Here is a 23,185-nt window from a genome sequence, read left to right as displayed (position 1 = left end):
CCATAGGCTACTCTCACACACGTGTGCGTGTTCTTACTACACCGCCTTTAAATAACAATGCATTATCTCGAAGTCTCGTACTGTATCCACCTCTACCTCCTCAATGCGTTCTCCTGGCCACTACCCAAACCCTCTCCCCCTCCCTCCCATCAGATTTATGCGCGGTGAACAGTGTGTGTGTGTGCACGGGCTGAGCCTGGAACGGCGACAAAACAGACAGGAGATATAAGTCATTTTTTGGCAATGACTAAGTGTCACTGCGTACTTCTTGGAGTGTAACCTGGCCGTGCTTGTTGGTGTCTAGACAACGTTTTGTTTCCAAGGTTTTTGATGCTTCCAACAGAAATCTCCGGAGGAGTGTGTTTCACCTTAAGGTTGGTTCAGAGTCTTGTGCAAGTCGACAGGTTGTTGATGTATTGAGATATTGTGGTGCTTGAGGGCATGGCCAATATTTGTAGCAATTATCAAAAGAAGCTCAGAAGTGGTGTGTCTGCAATGTATATTGTAGCGCTTAGGATCTAGTTTATTTATATTTATCTTAACCATGTGGGTATGCTGGAAGAGACAGGCTCTATCAGTTCCATAAAACATATATTGTTGAGTTTCATCAATATGTCATGGTCAATTGAAGCATCTACGGGGTGGTTATGTGTCCAGAGGCCTTGTGTAAATGTAGAAAACTCCAAAGTTAATGTTATTTTCATTAATAGGCTATCATGCTGTTTGGATTATATAAACATCTCTCCTCTAGCTCGGGGAAAATGTGAAATGGGTGGCATCAGAACTCATCAATCATATATTTTAGCGACATATACATTGCTTTTATTTTGATATGATATTTTATAATATAGTACAATATAATATAGGCAATTAGTTTATGCAAACAATAATAGCAATTTCAACACTGCCTGCTTCTTTTCTCATCTTTAGGATACATCGGAAAGTTTTTTTTGAGCGCAAATCATTGCAAATCAACCATAAAGAAAGCCGAAGAATTAAAAAATATATATCTTTTTTTTTAATGTATTGTTATTGTTGAGAAATTGTTGTGTTTGTTACTTAAATTAATGGTTTTACGTGATATTTGGAGAGTTTTGTTGCGTGCGTTCCGCGGTAGCCAACGCGCAAAAATGAACTTGCCGTTCCAGGCGGCAGGAGTACTGTGTTAACCCGTTTTGCTTAACCTCATTCGTTCATTCTCATGATGTTGATTTAAGTACTCTATTTGCCTTAGATACTCCTAAATCCACACATTACTAAACACTAAATTATAGGATAGACGTTTTGCAAGAAAAATTGTGAAAGATGGGAATAAATGATAAATGCGCGAATGTTTTTTATTTAATTATATTTTAGTCTTGATGTTGTCCTCTATTTAAAATTGTTTGATTGTTCATGAATCAATATTTCAAGTCCACCAACAATATGACAAATTTACGTAGTTAATTACGGGTTAATTACAGTTATTAGGCGTGTATTGTTATTTCAGCTGTTTTGAAAGAAGACAAATGAGAAATCTTCATCTTTTTGATCTTATACTTTAGTCTTGTTTAGCATAATGTGTCGAAGTCCAAGCTGTTAATTATGTTAACTAAAACTGGCTAATTCTGCCAAAAAAAAAATAGTGTTGTCAGTATTTTCAACCACGGCCAAATAAGAATGCCAGCCTTGCAGATAGGTCTACTGAATAATCTTCTTTATGCAAATAGTCTGGGTTATTTGAACGCTCCTTACATCGCCAATATGAAGCTTGAGAAATATTGGCAACGTCGTTGATTTCAACTTCAGCAAATCTTCTTTTGTTCGATTGAGCCGGTGCTATATTCACACTGATTCTCAAGTGTCCAAAAAACTCAGTTTATTAAAGTATAGACTTAAAGTATAGGCCTAAAGTTAAACTTCTATGACTTAGTTGGCGCACGTGGCACATGTTTATGCTGCGCTCAAAAAACATACACACATATGGCCTAGAAATGAGAATAACAGTAACACTTCAACGTTTTAATAAGTTATGATTCACGCTATTTGCCTCTGTAGGCTATACAGGTATTTAAATTAATTTTATTCTAACATTAAATTAATTTTATTCTAACAACATATTCATTCTTCGTTCATTGTATTATATAAGATGGAATTTCATTTTGGCTAAAACCTTTGTTTTAATTATCATGTCGCTGTACAGTAGGCCTATTGATTTAATTTTAATTCGATGTGTTGCCACATTGTTTTCCACATTGCCGCTGTAAATGTTACGGACATTTTACAATTTTGATCATCACATTTAGATAATTATAGATTGATAGTCTATCACATAGTCCTAAGACATCTAGGACATTTCTGATTTCATTCATGTATATACTGCAAAGGCTACTTCAATTATCTGATGTATTTTTAGGCCACCATACGACTATAAGTAAATACATATGCCCTACTGATTGGTAAAATAATATTATTTTTACTACGTTTCATAGTTCTTTCTTCGGGGAGGCGTTTAATTAATAGATTACGCCATCACAAACCACCTTGTTTGCCTAGCCGCATTATTGGGTTTGGCTTCGGCCGTCATATAGAGGGACAGCCCATGGGACAAGTTTAACCTTAGTGCGGTTTAGGTCAAGCTAATGAGCCAGGGCCACCTTTCCAAACACACACACACGCTCATACGCACAAACAAACAAATACACAGTCAGGCACTCCTACACCAGCTATTCATAATGGACCAGCATGTGAGGTCCTTTCTCAACCGCGGTGGCCACCTTGTCAATGCCCCCAAAACACTCAAATTAGACTTAAGATGTTAGTCTTATTATCATCATGATTATCGCTCTGCGCGCTGTGATTCCTTTCAAAAGAACAGATTAGATGCTGAATTGCACCTGCAGGCTGCGTTGACAATTAGGCTAGGGGGAAAGGAAAATTACTTATTAATGTACCTTCATATTTTTCCGTATTCATCCTCACCTCACCTCTCAGAGCTTTCCATCCATAACTACTTAGTTTCCCAGAAATGAAGCTTTTTTTGTCGTAAAATAGAATTCCAAAGAAATAAGACTATCACTATAAGACTCACTGACAAATATTGTGCTAGAAAATAGCATGCAAAATCTATTTGAATTTTTTTCTGGAGCAGCGAGCACTCCGAGGGAAGGCGGGACAGAATGAAAACGGAGGAGAACCAGTCATGTCTGCAGCAGGGACCCTCTGCCACCGCTTTCGGTGAGACAGCTCACATTTCCCAGACTTGTCTTGACTTATTTTGGGCGTATGGGTCGGGGTCGAGGTTTTTTTTGTCATTTTCTAAAGATCATAACAACGTATGAATCAGTAATGTCTGACATTTGTTTTTCACATAGCGGTCATATCAAACAGGGCAAACACTGAACCATAGATTTGTCTATTTTCTATGGTCCACCCATTAGACCATTATATATATATATATCCCCATGCACAACATTATCTGATTCCTTGATCACACTTGCAAGGGATTCATTTTCACTCAAAAAGAAGGATGCATTTATCTTTAAAATTGATGCCTGCAACTATGATGGCATTAGAAACCATTAAAATAGCCCCTGATGAGTTTCTGACTACAATGACATATTAAAAAGGCCACTGTATCATTTTATTGGTAGGCTATTGAAAACTCAAAAAATACAGTCAAAGAACTATGAGATGTCCAGCACTCCGACCATTACTTCTGATGTTCCTGTGGTCTGATGTGGTCTTTCTCGTGGTGTAGAGCACGTAGGAGGAGGAGAAGTTTGTGCAGGCTGTGAGTCGCCCATCGCTGACCGTTTCCTCCTGCGGGTAAACGAGCGCTCCTGGCACGAGACGTGCGTCAAGTGTGCCGTGTGCCTGACCACCCTCTCCGGCACCTGCTACTGCCGCGACCGCCTCCTCTACTGCAAGCACGACTACGAGAAGTAAGAGTTGCCCCTTAAGATGCCGACACATCTTTCTCTCTCATGCTTTCCACATACCCCTTTTCACTCTCACCAAACCACCTTTCCCCATCCTCCTCCAACCATGCACAGAAACACTTCATTACATGCAGCCCATCACATGGTGCACATCGTCTTTGCTTCATTAAGCTTGAGGAAGCTTCATAATGCTTCATAGAACTTTATTAGTACATTCACTCGATAAGTTCCCCCATTCTGCTGCACTGAAATGTTATAAGTGATCCAGTGCGAAAGATTCATTCCTTGGCCTCCCCTCATCCATTCAGCGGTCAGTCACTGGTGTTGAGACTCAGAACAAGAGACATGATAGAAGGGATTGCGAGGGCGTGCCGCAGTCTAATGCAGCCAGCGGGAGAGGACAGGGCTGTGTGAAGGACGACCCCGCAGCCTGTTATCGTTGTTGTGGAAAGTGTCAGACGGCGTCCAGACACAGACACTCCCTCGACAGCCAACATCTGGAGGTGGAGTGGAGAGGGTATAAGGGAATGGTGGGAGAACAGGAAGGAGGGAGGAGAAGAAAGAACTGATACAGGGAGGAGGAGAAGAGCTGATAGAGGGAGGAGGAGAAAGAACTGACAGATGGGGGAAGAAGAAAGAACTGATACAGGGAGGAGGAAGAGAAAGAGCTGATACAGGGAGGAGGAGGAGAAAGAACTGACACAGAGAGGAGGAGGAGGAGAAAGAGCTGATACAGGGAGGAGGAGAAAGAACTGATACAGGAAGGAGATACAGGGCCAGACTTCATAGACTTGTAGGATGCTTTCAAAGGATTGTCTCAGAAGTATGCAGTTGTTGTTGGCTAACTTTTACATAGATCTGTCCACTATGTGTGCTGAGATGAAAGATGCCTTGATCACTGGCTGGCCCAGGTTCTCTACCTCGAGTAGAAAATTCCACAAATATTTCAAGCTGTGGCCACAAGATATTTAGTATAACAACTTATCATATTAACAATATAACCATAATCAAGTTGGAGCAAAACATTTCAAGGAGACTAGTCTCATCATGTTATAATCTGTCCTCATATCATTCACAATAGATAGGGATATTTGTCATTTAAAATTGAGATACATTGAAAAGGAATTGACAGGACGGTGAATGCATGATTGGCTAAGAGAATTCCATTACACTTTGTTGGAGTATGCGTTCTGGTCCAAGAGGAGATATCCATAGCATGCCTGTCTGACTTGGCATTCTCTGCTGCCAACGACCTTGACTGGACCTGCAACAATGTCTCCTTGTTTCCCCCTGCTGTGTCCATCAGCACCCAACACCAAACCTGCTCCCTACGCCCTCACATCTCCCAGCAGGTGTGCGTACCACCTCAGCTGGGCCAAGGAATTCCAAACAGCTCCAAGGAACTGGAATTTTCAGTAACTCTGTTCTGGAATCAAGGCTCTTGGCTGGAGGGGAGGATGAGTGGGGTCTGGAGAGGAGGGATGCTGCAGACACTATTTCTTCTCATTTAGATCTCTCTCTCTCTCTCTCTCTCTCTCTCAACCGTAGGCAATTTTTGTAGAAACGGCTAACCCTATTTTTTCCCAATAACAACAAAGCTTGCATCGACGCCCCCCCCCCCACCACACACCCCCCCCCCAAAGATAATGATTTTCATTCATTCAAAGATAATGATTTTCAATGATCATTTATCACAACCACTTATTTCTAAGGTGTCGTGTTTTAAATACATAGTCTCACAACAAACTGTACCTATACACACCTCTAATTCACCAAGTCATAGTTTGCGTCATTCTCTCACTCTCTCCACACAGGCAAACAAGCACACACTACCCCACACACATCTACAGACAGACACCCCCCCCCACACACACACACATCCCATCCACTTACACACACACACACCATACACCCACCCACCTACACACACACATCCCATCCACCCACCACCACACACAGACACATCCCATCCACCTACACACACACACCATACACCCACCCACCCACCCACACCCCATCCATCCACACACACACAGACACGCACACACACACACACACACACACACACACACACACACACAGACACACAGACAGACAGATAGACACACACACACACACACACCTACAGACAGACACACAGACACAGACACACATACACACACTACCCATCCACACACACACACACACACACAGACAGACACACATCCACACACACACACACACACCTACAGACACAGCACACAGTGCGAACCCTGCTGGATGAGGCAGGTCCCAGACCAATAAAGCTGGTGCAGCCCCGGGGCACGGCGCCTGAAACCCAGGCAGAAAATTAGTCTAGCGTTGGGCTCCGAGGCCTAGCGGCCCCTACCCTACCCCCACCCCCTCCATATCCCACCACCCCTGCCCTGTCCCCAGGCCCGGCTTTCCCCCCTCTCACACACGGAGTGCAGCACCAGGACATGGGGTTGGGGAGTGGATATTTAAGGCATCCACTGGGCATGGGGAAGGGGGGTTTAATAGAACACACTGTGGGGTGGATGACATGAACACCCTGCCCGATCAACCCTCTCGGCGGGGGAAAGAGATGCCCTCGCTTGGCCGAGGACTGACCATCAGCTTCCCACACGCAGACAGTACATTCTCACAGCTCTGTCCCGCACTGGACAACCTTCGGCTCATCCTACCTCATCTCAGGCTGGCTTACTGCATGTAAACACTTCCCTAGTACGGAGAGATTGTGGAAAAGAGTGATGATTTCCCTTCCCTCTGTCTTCCCTTCTCGCTCTTTCTCACTGTACCTCTATTTCTCCTGGATTCTCTCTCTCTCTCTCTCTCTCTTTCTCTCGCTCTCTCTCCTTATGCCTCATTCATCACTGTCTGGTTTCTAATAATATTTCTCTGTCCTAAGTCTCATTTCCTGCTTGTTGAGATTGATAGTAGTGATGACACCAATCGGTTTATCTCACTGTTTACCCCCACCTTTTCGCTTAATCATCCCCTGCTCCCCGTATCTCCGAGTGTCTCAGGGCAGAGAAGGGTTGGGGGGGGGGGGGGTATGAACGGGGGCGAGTGGGTGGTTAAAGTGTTAATTACCCATTCAGACATGTCTACAGAGTGCTGCTGGGGAAGGAGCGCCTCGACTTAACCGTGTTAGGGACAAGGTCAGTGGGAGTCCCAGGGAAAATGTACATTTCTGTTCCGCACCTGACCACGCACGGTTTTGGACTATGATGCTGCTGCTGCTGACTGAGGTGCATCATGGGTAGGGGACACGGCGTGGAGGGGCAGAGGATCCCAAGAAAAGAGGAGGAAAAGAGAGTGGGGATTCACCCATTGTGTTATTGCCACTGGTTTTTGCATAACATCTGATGAGGCTCCGTCTTCTTGCCTTCCCCCCACAACAATTTCATTACAGACGGCTAATAAATGTTTCATGGCAGAACAAGCTGCCTGCCTTGGCTTTATTAAATCTGAGATAATAAAAGGAGAATCACAGAAAAAAAGAGAGAGAGAGAGAGAGAGAGAGAGAGAGAGAGAGAGATTGAAAGAATAGGAGGGGGAGGACTGACTAAGAGGGAGGGAGAGAAAGAGAGATAGAGTGAACGTCGCAGCCATTCTCAAACAAGGTTGCCCGTATCTTCTGTTTCTGGGGCAACGGGTAACGGGTCCCCCTGTCCCCCTCCCAGCACCCCCCACCCCAACCCACTCCACCTCCCCGACCAGGAGAGACAGGAAATGAGAAACTGGCTGACAGGATATTGCGTTCTGGTGGCCTGGGGATTAGAGGTTTTATCCAAACACACACGTATGCGCAAGCGCATGTACACACTCACACACACACACGCACACACACACACAGAGACACAGAGACACATACACACACACACACACACACACACACACACACACACATACAGACACACACACACACACATACAGACAAACACACACACACACACACACACACGCACACACACACACACACACACACAGAGACACATACACACACACACACACACACACACACACGCGCGCGCACACACATACAGACACACACACACACACACATACAGACAAACACACACACACACACATACACAAAAACACATGCATACACAATCACATTTACCCTCCCCACATGTGCTATCTATACTGCAGATTTATCATATATCTGATGTACCACACACTGAGGTGTATGTATTCTAAGGCCTTTTTATCACGCACGTCATGAACGCAGTCGTCACTGATAGTGCTGCCGTCATGTTAGACACTGCTTCCTCCACCTTCCAAAAATAATGGTTAATGCTGATGGTTGGGCTTGGTAGCTTAGGCCGTTTGATGCATGCAAGACTGTCAACCTCACATACAGCAGAGATCACACAGTACATACAAGTAACATTCTCAGAATGTATATTTCATACTAGCTTCCAGATAAAGATCCTTAGGTCTACATTCCATGTCATTGTGCATAGAATACAGTATGTAGCCACCATTGGTCCATGGTGGGCTGGAAAGAGTGTAAGAAGATGCAGATGATGCACAGCATAGTGAGATTTTCTTTTGGTTTGATGACTCTCTGTCCTGTTGTTGCTCCTGCTGCTGTTGTTAGAATATAGGGTTAGTGCTAGTTAGCCTAGTGCACAAATGGCAAGACATAGTGACATCGGTGAGCATAATTAGGCAATAGGTTTTGGAGACTGGCTACTATATGGGTATAGGCATACTGTAGTGCAATACAAGATTGTTAGGCACTATGTTAAACATCAGGAGGGAAGGTGTAAAGCTAACATGTCAAAAATAAATATTGGTAAATATTATTAAGACATTTTTGTAATTAAGAAAATTCAATTAGATTTGTTTAAGCAATCCAAAATTCAGTCCAAAATGTATTTAAAAGGACATTTTAGCAAGAACATAGACATTAAGTTATAGAGACTCTGTAAGCAGAGGATATACATATAAGCCGATGTGGTGTTGAGGGTGTGATACAGCATTACCGTTGTCTTATAGTTAATAAATATATACATGTCTTACAAATATATAAATATCTTACAATTTCTTATACTTAATAAAATAAAACAAAAATATCCTAATTAATCATACTGTTTTATATTCTACACTTTCTCATAAGGACTACATGGGAAAAAAAACAGATTTTTCTAAAAAAAATATAATAAGTATAATATATGTGTATAGGTTGTGTTGTTTTTATTGATCTTAAATCATACAATTGAGGATTGTTTTATAATGTCATTATAGTAGGATTATTATGATCAACACATCATGAACCACATTGCTATTATTACTATTACTATACTATATTATTATTATTATGATGATTATTATTATTAGTAGTAGTAGTAGTAGTATGAACAGGACATACTCGTGTGAGTGCTGAACTCGGTTTAATGGTCTATTTTCTATACCTTTTGAAAACAGATCTTGATTAGCGTAACTGGATTCAGAATGATCTCCGTCCTTGTTTTGATTACCTTTACATTTTTCAGTCTCTTCCCCAGTGGGTTCAGAACTGAAATATCATCCAGAAAACTCTCTAGGACTGCAGGTGGACAAATGTGTGTGTTTATCGGCACTTGTCTCTCAGTCTTTTATTATTGTTATTATTATTATTATTTTGTGTTACTGCCACCTGCCCACCCGAGTCTATGTGGAATTTATGCGTGCATCAGAAGGTGAATTTGTGTGTGAGAGGTGAGACAGTGTGGGGTGTGGAGAGAAGGTGTGTGTGGGAGGGGGTGGGGTGGAGGGTGGAGGAGCAGACGGGGTAGGTGGAGGAGGGATAGGGATGGGGGGAGACGCGCGTAGAGAGTGAGCATTGAGGAGAATGCTGGGAGATTTTAATAACGCTGAGGCAGAGCAGTGAGATTTAATAAAAGGAGATGATGTGATTACTGAACCCTGGCTCTGAGCCACCATGCTTCACAGCAATATCCGTTCACACACACACACACACACACACACACACACACACTTATACACCGGTGCATTCAAACACATGCCCAAACACAAGCACACACACAAACAAACAAACAGACACACACACACAAAAATCACTTGCACACCCACCCACATATATCCATAATCATGTATGCGCACTTCCAGGTTGTTGTGTGCTCCCACAAGTTGACAATACAAGTATAAGATGATGCACTCATGCTGGCACTACAAATCCTTCCAGAGCATCCGACCAACCTACATGCAAACAGCTACAGCACCTGGACATTCACAGGATTCGGACTTGCTTACAGTGACACCTGTATATGTGTGAGACTGCTCGCCATTCAAATACCGTCCGGTATAGGCGAGATGAGATGAGAACTAAAAGCGAAATCTTTCAGATACCCTCCTCCCAGTATGTGTCTATTAATTCCTCACTCCCTTCGCGCCTTAATCCCAATTAATAATCTATAATCCCCCTTAGTTTCTCATGAGATTTCAGGGATTAGCTAAATACTTGGACACACAAATGTTTGCCATTGTTCATTTACGGTACATTACTTTGTTTTTTCCTTGACATTTCAACAAATTCTCTGCATCCTTCTTAGCCGTAGCTGTGAATCTGTGGGAGAGTGTGTAAATTGTTTCATCTTTTATTTGTTGTTTTTTTTCCATCTCTGTCTGAATGCTTTATTTGAGGGAGTCTTTCCCTGTTGATGGGCCCAGTCATAGTGATTAAGTGGCTTAAGTGGTGTCTCCCGTGCGCCTGTGACCAATTGTCTTGGAGAGACAGAGTGTGAGGTTTTTTGGTGAGGGTTTTTTTTCTGGTAAAGAGGGTGATTTGGGGATGTCGGTGCTTTGGCAGACTTGAGGATCGAAGCAGATTAGCCGCGGCAGCTGCATTTCGGACAGGATCATCTCATCGGTGCAGATCAGACGTCTTTAACGGACGGACATGGCGGCATCTCACCCTAGCAGATTTAGGGAGCAACACCTTCCTCTCGGCCCTTCAGGGACAATCAACACTCCTACAGTCCGTCTGCTCCCCCCCCCCCCCCTCCATAGCATCATACTGCCATACATCTCCACACTGCTTATAGCATTTAGTAGTTTTTGTTTTCAAAGTAAAATCATTCTGATTCTGGCATTACTCATGAAATCATACAAGGCTACATTCTCTAGAATCCTCCCTCCTCCATTTGCTCATTGCCTGGTATAATGATGGGGATTTCCCTCCTACTTCATCTTCCGTGAGGTTGTGTCCTCTGTTCTAATATTAATTTGCTTGTCATGCGTTTGTCAGCTTCATGCAGGTTTCTCAGGTCTGCAAATCGGTTATTTTACCATCATTCTGTAGGCATAGGCATGCACATTTATGTAAAACTAAAACAAAAGTGTTTTAGTTTAAAAAAAAAAAGTTAAAAACTTTTGTTATTTTATATATACAGTACATATTATATAATATTATTACAATTATTATAACCATATGTTCATATCACTCTAATCAGTTATAGTGATATGGACACATGTAGAGTGACATTGTATATTACAGACAGGCATGACTCACATCACATATGGCGCCATATGATCGGCCCGTAACAGACAGCCCTATAGGTACCTGTCAGGATACATCTGTGTGAGTGATTGGCCGCATGGCTCTGATGTGATGAGTGTGTGTCTGTGAGTGTGGTGTGACTGGCTTTGCTTGTGTGTGTGTTTGTTTGAGTGTGTGAAAAACGAGAAGGGGGAGAGATTAACCCCATGCTACCCACAATCCTTGGTTATGAGTTTACAGCGGCTGTCTGGGCATCGCACTGTTTAAACAACAATCTAATTAATCCTGTCTTTATTAGTTTCACTGAGCGGAGTGGGGAGGGCCGCCGAGGGAAAGAGAGAGAACAGAGAATCCTGGCAGAACATGCAGAGCAGGGGAGAGAGGGAGGGGAGATATCGGGAAAGAACACAGGGGTTTAAGGAGACTTTAGCAGCTAGAGATCTGCGCCTCTGACAAAGAACTGTAATGGCGCAGAGTTGTTATAGTAAGGGGGAATTTGTAAGGGTCCACCACTGTGGCAGAGCGACAGTTAAGAAAATTAGGAAGTTAGGGGCAAACCAGGGGAAAGAGAAAGGCAGTTTCATACTGAGTGAGAGGATTACAGGGTGTCTGCCATTTCATTCACAGAAATCCTGAGCATCTTCTGAGCTGGCGGTATTCAGAATGGAACAAAAGGAAGCACTGATTGATTAATGTGTTCAGTGTGATGATCTGGAGCTTTGTTGCCAATGTTGTGACTGTTGTTGTGCCACATCATCGTTGAAAAGGCAACTACTGCCACCCAGTGTTTTCCATAACAAACTGCATCTGTTTTAGATGGGAGACTGGGGGAATTTTGTTATATTGCTATACCCTTTCTGAAATTAACAGAAATTAGCTTTTTTTTCTGAATGACTTTCTTTTTCATTTCTAACACCTTTACCTGCCCAATCATGGCTTTTAGTGTTCAGCGAGTGGTGTACATCTATCAAGTTGAAGTCAACCAAAAAATACAAAGTTATTAAAATATTTTATATTATTTTTCATGAAACTGTATAGCACCTCTAAATGTGAATTTACACGCAATGTGAAAACAGATAAAACTGTTAAACTTAAATGTAACTGTTGATGATAACGGACCCCTTAATTATTCATATACAAATGTACGTAATATTGAAAAATCCTCTTAAAAATCTGTGACTCTGCTCTTTGCCCCTGTGTAAATGTGTGTGCGTCTGTTTATGTGAATGTGTGTGTGTGTGTGCGTATGTGTTTATGTGCATGTGTGTGTGTGTGCGTTTGTGTGCGTATGTGTTTATGTGTGTGTGTGTGTGTGTGTGTGCGTGTGTGTGCGTGTGCGTGTGGGTCTGTGTGCGTATGTGTTTATGTGCATGTGTGTGTGTGTGTGTGTGTGTGTCTGTCTGTGTGTGTGTGTGTGTGTGTGCGTGTGGGTCTGTGTGCGTATGTGTTTATGTGCATGTGTGTGTGTGTGTGTGTGTGTGTCTGTCTGTGTGTGTGTGTGTGTGCGTGTGTGTCTGTGTGCATATGTGTTTATGTGCATGTGTGTGTGTATCAGGTTGTTTGTGCGAAAGTGCAGCGCGTGTATGCAGGCCATCGGGCGCTCGGAGTTGATCATGCGAGTGCTGGGTCAGGTGTACCACCTGGGCTGCTTCAGCTGCTGCGAGTGCGAACGCCGACTGCAGCGCGGCGACGAGTTTGTGCTAAAGGAGGGCCAGCTACTCTGCCGCATCGACTACGAGAAGGAGCGGGAGATGCTGGCCGCCATCAGCCCAGCCCCCACCGAGTCCGGTAACACACACATAATACGAATTTTACCAGCATTTACCTAGAACAACACTACCACCGTCTTAACAATACAATAGAAATGAAAGCTATGCCATAATAAGATGGATGAGTTTATAGGGGAGGGCAAAAGTCTTAAAGAGTCTCAAGCTAACCTGGCACTGTTGTTTGTTTTGTCACTGTTATTTGTTTAATGTCACAAGAGATTTAATTAAACAAAATCAACAAACCCACCAGCTGATATGTTTGTCAATTCTGGTGTCATATATTTTAATTTGATAACCATATCTATGTTTGGCTAATATATTTGTTAAGTGTTTACATTATTACAAACAATACTGACATGTTGCCTTTTTTATATGTGTATATTCAGAATGCATTTCAGATGGTTAGAAATATCCCCCAAAAAGCAATATGGGAATAAGACATTTTAAATATGCAAATGTAAATGTAATAAATATGATTTTGTGTGTTGTCTTTATTTTTAAAATATATATATATTATCATAATTCCGGTCATATATTGGACATATCTGCCAACTCATAAGATAATTACATTAAATACAAATATTAATATATTAAATTAGATGCAAAAGTCTTGTTTAGTGCAGTCAAATTGGCAGGCATTTTGTGTTTTACACACATTTAAGCAATCTATTGTGGCACAGTATGACTTTGTCAGGCATTAGAACCTGAGAACCATAGTTACATGAGACTGTAAAAATATAGTATATAAACTGTAAATAACCGACATTAATAAACTGTAAATAGTAAATAAACTGTAAATAACTGATGTAAACATATTGCTTGTGACTTCACAGTGAAGAGTGAGGATGAGGATGGAGGCGGCAGCTCGCTGGTGGGGAAGGGAGGCGATGACAGCAAGGAGCACAAACGCTCAAAGCGGCCACGCACCATACTGACCACACAGCAGCGGCGTGCTTTCAAGGCCTCATTCGAAGTGTCCTCAAAACCTTGCCGGAAGGTGAGCTGGAGTATGGTGTATTGAAACTTTAACGATACAGCATGTAGATAAATACTCAAATATTCCAAAACCTCTCATGTGATGCAAGTCTGAAGGAACAATGAAACACGGGTGTCCTGTTTCTTAGGTTCCTATATATCTGATTCATTTGTTTTCTATACAATTGCACACATGCTCCAAGCCAAGAGAAATGTGTTCTACCATTCAGGGAAAGTCATATTTTTATGCATCAGGAAAAACTGTGAAATTGAAACTGGACATTGAAATTAGAAATGATTTCTGCTCGAGATAACAATTCTGTGCTGACAATTTGGGGAAACACTCTTATACACTTCTTGCAATCTTGCAAAGATCCTCATAGACAGGGCTTATGGATCTCAAATGGAGGTGCTACTCCTTCCCTCTGTGTAGGTGAGGGAGTCGCTGGCGGCTGAGACGGGCCTGACTGTGCGAGTGGTGCAGGTGTGGTTCCAGAACCAGAGGGCAAAGGTCAGTCTCTCAGCTGTGCACCACACAACACCCACATAGTGTCCTGGATTATTTCTCGTCATCTTCACCCCTAGTTTTCTACCAGAGATATTTTGAGTATATTGAGTTACACTGCTCATCACTAACAGTGTGAAATAACGTACTTGCTTTATACTGCGTTGGCCTTTGACCCCAGTGCTCGGCTGATGAATCCATTCTTTAAAGCCATAAAGTCACACTGAAGTAAATGGATATGAATGTGAATGTCAGTCAGCGGGCTTGTTGTGCTCCAGATGAAGAAGATCGCCCGCCGGCAGCAGCAGCAGCAGCAGCAGCAACAGCAGGAGCAGGAGCAGCTGAGGGGAAGCAGGAGAGGGCCCAGTCGGGGAGGCCAGCAGAGCAACGACGATAGCGAGGGTGAGGCAGCAGGCTCGTCCGCCTCTACTGGACCATGCGCTTAGTCACCTGTCTCACTCACGCGTAGTCACCTGTCTCACTCACGCGTAGTCACCTGTCTCACTCATGCTTAGTCACCTGTCTCACTCATGCTTCAACTGTCTCACCCTCAAGCTAAGATGATAATGTGAAGAAGCCAAAACAAACAGGTCCCATCCACCTATACGGTGGCAGTGATTTTTTTTTGTTTAACATTGATGATATCCATTGTAGACTGGATCTCTCAAAAGAAGTGAAGAATTTCTAGATAGATTGATGGAGGAGAGAGGAGAATGATGACTAATGTTGATAATGTTGTTCTCAACAGATGGCTCCAGTGGTCATGGTTTGGATGGACTGCTCGCGTATCCGGCAATGCATCGCCAGCAGCTCTTAGCACTCGACCCGAACATCTATGGGGGCGAGCAATTTCGCCACGGACTCACCCCTCCGCAGCTGGGACCAGAGCAGATGCACTCTTATGGTGAGATGAGCGCAAAGCACTCCAGATGGAAGGAAGCACATTTATTCTGAGAAATATTGTTTTCATTATGAGATTACAATAAATCACCAAAACATGATTTTTAGTCAAATTTACCAGGGGTTTTAATAATTCTGGAAGACATTGTATGTGCTGTGAACTTGTTAATGCCATTTGGGTTTTGCTTAAAAAAGAGGTAAATACCATGACGTTCTTTTCTATTCTCCTGCTGTGACTTTTTCTGTTGGTCAACTCTACTGTCATCACTTCCTGGCTATGTGTTTCCTTAGACTCAGAAACAGTGTTTCATGACCTGGACAGCGACGGAAGCCTCAGCCAGCTCGGTGACTGTCTCCTAGCAACAGCTGACGGGGGCTTGTTGACAGGCCGCGTGGGAAACCCAATAGATCGCCTCTATTCCATGCAGAGCTCCTACTTCACTTCATGACCCCCCTCACCCCTATGCTGACCTTGACCCCAGTACTGCACCACACTGGGGGTAGGACTGCTGATGGGAGGCCCTCCTGTCATTGATCCATTGCTCATGCCCATAGGATTGCATCACCACAAGACTGAGATTTACGCAATACCAGGACATGAACCATACATGGAGGTACTAAAATGTTGTTTGGTATTCTACTGAGAATCATGCTGATGAGATGAGGTTTTTGTAGGAGACAGTTGTCTAGTGCTTATAGATTTCAAGAACATATCAAGCACTAATCAACAGAGGTTAAGAAAAATATAGTCTTCTGGGAATGAAAAGCACTTTGTGAGGATGTATGTTCAATATACAAACATTAAACCAGATTTACATAATTGCACCATAATGACACACACACGTTGATATTGCCCAGACTTTTCATGTTACATCAATGCACTAATTATTATTCCTCGACTCAAAAATGATCTGGTAGTTTTTGTACAAGGAAAAAAATGTCATATCAAGGCAATCATCTGAACAGTGAGCATGTGATTTTGTCGCATGATGTTTAATGGTGTGATAGTTCTGTGTTTGATTTTATGGAGATAAGGTTTGTTATGAGTCTAAATCCAACGACAGAGATTGGGAAATGTAGTAAAAATTGAAAATATATATATATATTTGGCACAGTAGCTTTTGTTATGGTTATACATTTTACAGCTTTTTATACACATACGCCTGGCTGACTCCTCACACTTTTTAACATTTACCTCGCCCAAGCACCTTGTGAGTGACTGAAGTTATGCATCTTAAAGTATGCACAATAAGCTTTGCATGTGAATAGCTGCTGTAAAACTTATAACCTACATAAGATAAATAATGTTTTTTCTACAACTTTTTATGCACTGAATTTGACTATTCCACGACTGCAAACTATGCCTTCTGAACCTTAATCAAAGTCCCAGATTTAAGTGGGAACAGCTCTATAATACTTTCCCGATTTTCATTGCAAAACAAAACATCCCTGTCTCATATTGCATATTGTGGTGTAAGGTGTATTGTAAGATTAGTCAGATATAAAAAATATGAAAAGTCTGGGTAACGTCAAACATTTTTTTAGTGTTTCTTGATATTCAACCCTAACTCTTGTCATAAAATGATGCCATTTCAAACTAAAGTAATAGGTCTATACATATAAAGAACAAAAGTAAAGTGTCCATAGGCTTAGGGAATAGCCATTTCATACATGTTAACTTAAGTCTGGACAAGACTACTGGAACAAACAAGGAATAAGGATTGTATGACATATCAAACTGATAATTCTATATCAAGTGTTTTTTCCTATGATTTTATGTGGTAGTCCCTCACCCCCCTAAGGTCTGCCGTAATACTGGCAATGCATGGTCATACAGGAACATATTACTCATTAACTGGTGAAGCACTTAAGTCTACGAGGTTAGGGAGTCTCGATGTGGATGAGAGGGCACACATACCACTGTGGTTTGGGAAATTATACGGGGAAAGCAGGGGACTTCTGTGCTTCAGAGACCCAAGTAGGAGTGAACTTTTTAACCCTTAAGCCAGTACCGTCACACCGGTGTGACAGGAATGTTGGAAATTGAACGTTCTAAGGAATATCTGGGTTCATTGAATTCAACATGGAATTTTAGAACCTTACATTGATGCGGAACAGAATGTTCTGTTAGTATGTTCAAAACTCCCCTGCTATCGAATAGGATCTTAAGATCAGCAATGACTAAGGGATTGGTCGACAGTGAGCTGTGAATAGAGCTAGAAAATAGAGATATGGAGAGCAGACTGACTCAGGTTATGTGCGCTAGGTCTATGGGTCACTATTAGTGTATTAGTTAGGATAAGTTTCACATCCTGTATAGCTGAACATTATTTAAATATTTTTTCTGATAGTTACCAGTCTTCATTTTTAAAAAGTTAGCATTTTGTCCCACCACTGTGCGATGATAGAAATGACCTTGGAAGTTGTTCAAATTAGTAACATAGTTACATTACACTTAGAACAGACTGATTGAGTCATTATTGCTATAAGTGCAAATAAAAGGCCACTATAAAAGCTAGTGTCTAATCTAGTTCCACTAATGGAAGTTTTAGTTTTGAAACAGAAAAGAGGTAAAGAAATGATCAGGTCTCTTCAACTACAGGGTTGTTTTAAAAGCCTGGTACAAACAGGGTTTTAAATGTGTCTCCTTAGTATTTGTTTTTTTAAACTCCATCTCCTGGACAATGTGATGAAAATATCAGGATAATGCAGGGCAATTGGAAATAGTGTGATGATACAATGTTTCTGTGTTTGTAAAAATAAATGTGTTTGTATAATTACTGTCATCTTAACTTTCACCACAACTGTTATTGGGTGTAGTCACTGTTTATTTCTCTTTGTACAAGTATATGATTCTGATAGATATTTTGTACTTCTTCCTTGTGCTAGTGTTCATAAATATTAGAGTATTTATTTTGCAGCATGATATGAACCTGAAATATTTACAATAGGCCTGTACAGTTAACTGATAAATGTTCCATTTCCCAGAGCAATGGGACAGTCATTCTGAGATACTATATTGTGAATGGGACCAGATAAAATGTGAAGGAAATGTCGCTTTTACTTGGCATTTATTGACGCATAATGATGTTGTATGGTTATTTATTGTGCCCCTCTTCTACTTTACGTCTGGATCAAATGCCATACTTACAAGAACTTTTAAACATTTCTTTTATTTGTTAATTCTAATAGGTGATGTGTTTGTGAATGGTTTTATCATCTCTGCAATATAATGTAATTTCAGTTTAAGACACATCTAATGCTACATTATTTCTCCTTATTGTCTGTGGTGTAAGGATGTAATTTGTTCTCCTATTAGGTAAAAGAAATGTGTATTTTGCAACATAAGTCTTTCCATTTGACTACCCTCTGTTTTAATGGCTCAACTGAGAACATGTTCTGCTTACTTATCAAAGCACTCATAACTCAACATCCTCCCACTGTCTGTCTCAGTGGTCAAAGAGAGCGTGACTCAACGACCCCGGCTTTTATCTTTCCACATTTATTTTCATTTTGTCACTCAAATTTGTGGGGGTAAAAATTTTTTATGAACATGTTGGAAAGTGCAACATTCAAGAGGTTTAGCAGTATTGTCTATTGACAATTTCAAGCAGTATAAAATTATGATGTTAAGGATGAACCGTTAGTGATCAAAGAGAGTGTGACTCCACAATCCCCTCCATGATCCTTTCATCCTTACCGCGTGTGGGAGGCCAGATTGAGCACACACATTCCTTAGTTAAATATTACATGGAGACATTGTGTTTTCGGGAGGAGGGGGGGTGGGTTTATGAATACATGACAGAATTTGCAGTAGAGCATTTTAAGATGGTGTACATGTGCTCCTCTTGTCAGTCAAGAGGACCAAAGCCCCTATAATGAGGATGTACAGAATTGTTATGTACTCATCTTGAAAGGTAAGGCAAACAGAGTAATAACATTTTGACATCAACATCTACAACTCCAAACATTTCTTCGAGACATGTAACTATGACCACCAAAGACAATGCTTACTCTAGCATCCCATTGAATGCAGTCACGCATAGACTGAACAAGTTAACCGGACTGTGTCTTCATCCTCTTTACAACTACATCATAAAGAAATTGTAATCTGGCCATCTGTCGTTATCTCCTGGAGACCCCAAGATCTCAAGTCACAAATGTATTGTACAATTCTGACGCTTAGATACTGTTTAGTCAAACATGACTTTGACTATTTTTATGTATAAAATACATTTATTGCAAGGTCTGACACATTATTTTATGAAATCAATACTTTTAGAGCAGTCAGTATAAAATAAACAAATGCATGGCTCATTGTAGAGAGTGTAAATGTGGTTGTGCAAACAACTGCTGTTTGAATGAATGCGGAGATGCTCTGCAGTGGGTGTCGTCACATTACAGAAGTGTTGAACAGAAAACAGTTCATGAAATGCACCAGTTTTTGGGGGACACCACTGAAGTCATTTTTAAAGCTGTGCTTGCAGCTCTTATGATGGTTGAGGTACTTCTGCTGCTGTTGAGAGAGGTAAAAAAGTAAACATTCAAGGTAAGCAGAAGCTCGATATCTTTTATTCTACTTTCAGCTATTATCAGCTACCGGTAATTAGACGCAAACATTTTCTGTGACTGTGGTATACAGTAGCATTTAGTTACTGTGGGGCTTGTTAAAGGCCGGTGGTTGGGAAATTAGCATATTAGGCTTGAATATTGTGTAGTCACAAGTAATGCACCTGTATTATGTTTGTTGTTCAAGTAAAAAGCACATGCAGAATTCAGTGAAAATTTGAAAAGTGTCTGAAGTTAGTTTTCTACTTTTTTGATAGTTTTACGACACTGAACACAACACGTAAAGTGTGGTTGTTCCGAATCCTGTGATATTTGACATTTAAATTGTTGATGGTAGACTAAATTTAAAGCAGGAAATGTCCACTTGGTTTTCCAGTCCACCCTTACTATATATTGACTGAATAGGATTCCATTGTCTAAGGAAATTTGACAGCCTAAAACAGAGACATACAAAGGCTTCAACCCTTAGGACAAGGAGACATAAACTCACCAACTGCACTAATGTCAACTGTCTCAGCACAGACTACGAAGCGGGCCACATGTGGTGAGCAGGCCTGGGCGGAAGACTGGTTCTCTCGCAGGCAACGTTCAAACTGCATAAACTCTCCAGCACAGTCGGTTCGGATCTTCTGAATCACTGGGCTGCCAACAGCAGAAGTTAGACAGGCAAGTTAACCCACACACACTGGTTCAAAGGGAACAATGATTATGTTCATTGAAGACCCATGACAAGCAGAACAAGCGGGCAACCTGTAGAGAGAGTCACAAGTTTTAAATACCTTGGTGTCCACATTACTGAAGACTTAACATGGACTGTTAACACTCAATATGTTCTGAAGAAGTCCAGACAACGACTCTACTTCCTTCGTCAGCTAAGGAAATTCAAAGTTTCTACATCCATCATGAAGGCCTTCTACGCTTCAGCGGTTGAGAGTGTTCTAACTGGTAGCATCATCACCTGGTATGGGAACTCCACAGTTAGAGATTGTAGTACTCTGCAGAGAGTAGTGCGCTCAGCTGAACATACTATAAGAACTCAACTCCCTGCTCTACAATATATCTATTCCAGAAGAGTACTCCTAAGAGCCCAAAAGATTCTGAAGGACTCTTCTCATCCTAACAATGGATTATTCCTACCGCTGAAATCAAGAAGATGCCTATGTAGTCACAAAGCCAGAACTGAGAGACAGGAGAAGTTTTTATCCCCAGGCCATCCGAACTCTGAACTCACACTATACTGACTTTGCACACATTCACTCCTCAGCACTCTCAAACATTTCCCAACTCTGAACTCACACTATACTGACTTTGCACTCATTCACTCCTCAGCACTCATGACCCCCCCCCCCCACCCCTTGCTTGCAAGTCCCTTCGCCATACTTGCAGTACACCCCCCCCCTCTCCCCTACATACACAGCACATTATTTCATCATGAAGCTTCTCCAACATACTTACAGCACACTGCCCCCCCCCCCCCCCCCCCCAATACACAGCACATTGTCTCATGAGGAAGCTTCTCCAACACACATATTGCAAACTGTCCTCTCCCCACATACACAGTACACTATGCCATCTCCCTTGTCATCCCCCCAACACACACACCAAGACCCCTGGCAGTTGGGTTAGCCCCTTGAGCCGTGGATCTGCCCAAGGTTTCTTCATTGGTAAGGGAGTTTTTCCTTGCCCCTGTTGCTCTTGGGTGCTCCTTGTTGGTGCATCCACCCCCCCGCCACACCTTTCTTATGCAGCCCTTGCCACTTAATCTACTAAACCCGTCTTCTACTTTTTACCCCCCCCCCATAAATGCACAAATAGGCTGACACCAGACATAATTTCACTGCATTTCTTACTTCCATTAACTATATGCATGTGACAATAAACTTCCTTGTATTCCTTGTAACCTGAAACCAACCTATTGACTTACTGTGTACACACTTACTGTGAGGATGTACACTGTGCCACTTTAAGTTTGAGTTCTTGGCACTTCTCCTGCCATGTTGATGGGTTAGAGGATACACAGGCTCCATACTCTTCCATCTCTTTATGGCAGAACCGAGCCGTGATCTCCATAGCAGCCTGCCTGTTGTCCAAAACATTGGCAAGAAAACAGTAAACAAAGTGCATTTATAGCCCATCACACACAGACCATCGACAGTGGTGTTATCAGGGGCAGTAAAGGGAGATCTTGTCTCTGTCTATAGCCTAGGCGGTACTGGACTGGAACCATGGAATAAGGAGTGGAGCACAGAACAGGGACCATGGAATATACCATGAAGAAAAGGGCTAACGTTTCATTTTGAGATGTAAGCTTGTTTGAGATGTAAGCTTGATTACAGTCAGAGATATGAGTTAGCCTGGAACGCTCAAGTTGAATCCACTGACTAGCCGACTTCAGGTAAAGTGCTACCGTCCATTTACCAACTTGCTGATCAGGTCAGTGCTGCTAATCCTAAAATGTTATACAAAGCTATAGTTTTATCGCTAAATTATTGCCTCTGCCATTACAGGTGCACAGGTTAGCTAAGTTAACCTTAACGTTACCACGCAGGCTAAGCTTAATTTGAATCGATTGAAACCATATAGTGTGAAACCGAAACGCATATTCATCAAGGCATCGTTAGGTTATACTTACATAATTGAAATTAGCTAGCTGGATAGCCAGCTAATTGAATGCACACACCAAGGTTATTCACGATAGCGAACAAGTTCTAGCAAACCACCATGCAAACCACACACATGCATGCATGGAGAGAGCACATTCGTTCAGAATAGATAACGCCTCCCGCTTCACGATTGGCTGTGTTGTTTTCTTGCACCGCTACACAGCTGAGACAACTGGTATTTCCACATGTCAGTCACAACCTCACCCTCACAAGGTAACTGCCAATCTTGAATCCTGTTTTTAGTTCTGGCTACAATGTCTGATTCCTAAAGAGGTCTAAAATGTGTTTGTCTGCCATAGAGACATTTACGTCTTGAAATTTTAACTAGACTGGTAGGTGGCGCCCTGGTCACACCGGTCACACTACTTTGA

General features: G+C 42.0%; 2 protein-coding genes across 3 annotated transcripts; one reads left to right on the top strand and one right to left on the bottom strand.

The window, feature by feature from the left end:
* Positions 1–330: 330 nt before the first annotated feature.
* Positions 331–16,031, top strand: lmx1al (LIM homeobox transcription factor 1, alpha-like). The gene is made up of 9 exons (XM_076266428.1): positions 331–374; positions 3,131–3,220; positions 3,720–3,923; positions 12,989–13,221; positions 14,036–14,199; positions 14,611–14,688; positions 14,961–15,084; positions 15,431–15,586; positions 15,874–16,031. Exons 1-9 carry the CDS (start codon positions 331–333, stop codon positions 16,029–16,031), a joined length of 1,251 nt encoding a protein of 416 aa, XP_076122543.1.
* A 3,052-nt stretch (positions 16,032–19,083) lies between these two features.
* On the bottom strand, positions 19,084–23,177 carry chchd5 (coiled-coil-helix-coiled-coil-helix domain containing 5). Of its 2 annotated transcripts, none has more exons than XM_076266441.1 (4): positions 22,784–23,177; positions 22,091–22,231; positions 20,642–20,793; positions 19,084–20,095 (listed from the first exon to the last, which is right to left on the bottom strand). In XM_076266441.1, coding segments are annotated over exons 1-4 (318 nt in total). In that variant the 5' UTR covers positions 22,786–23,177; the 3' UTR covers positions 19,084–20,072. The 2 variants fall into 2 exon arrangements, with proteins under 2 accessions (XP_076122556.1, XP_076122555.1); XM_076266440.1 differs by having other exon boundaries at positions 19,085–20,098; positions 22,784–23,152.
* Positions 23,178–23,185: the final 8 nt, after the last annotated feature.

The sequence above is a fragment of the Alosa pseudoharengus genome, unplaced genomic scaffold (assembly GCF_046254945.1).
Source record: "Alosa pseudoharengus isolate Yale_2024_CS ecotype anadromous, Long Island Sound unplaced genomic scaffold, YU_APseudo_1.1 YU_APseudo_1.1_scf_4, whole genome shotgun sequence".
Classification (NCBI taxonomy): domain Eukaryota; kingdom Metazoa; phylum Chordata; class Actinopteri; order Clupeiformes; family Clupeidae; genus Alosa; species Alosa pseudoharengus.
Note: the sequence above shows the minus strand (reverse complement) of the source record. Positions and strands in the feature narration are given on the sequence as shown.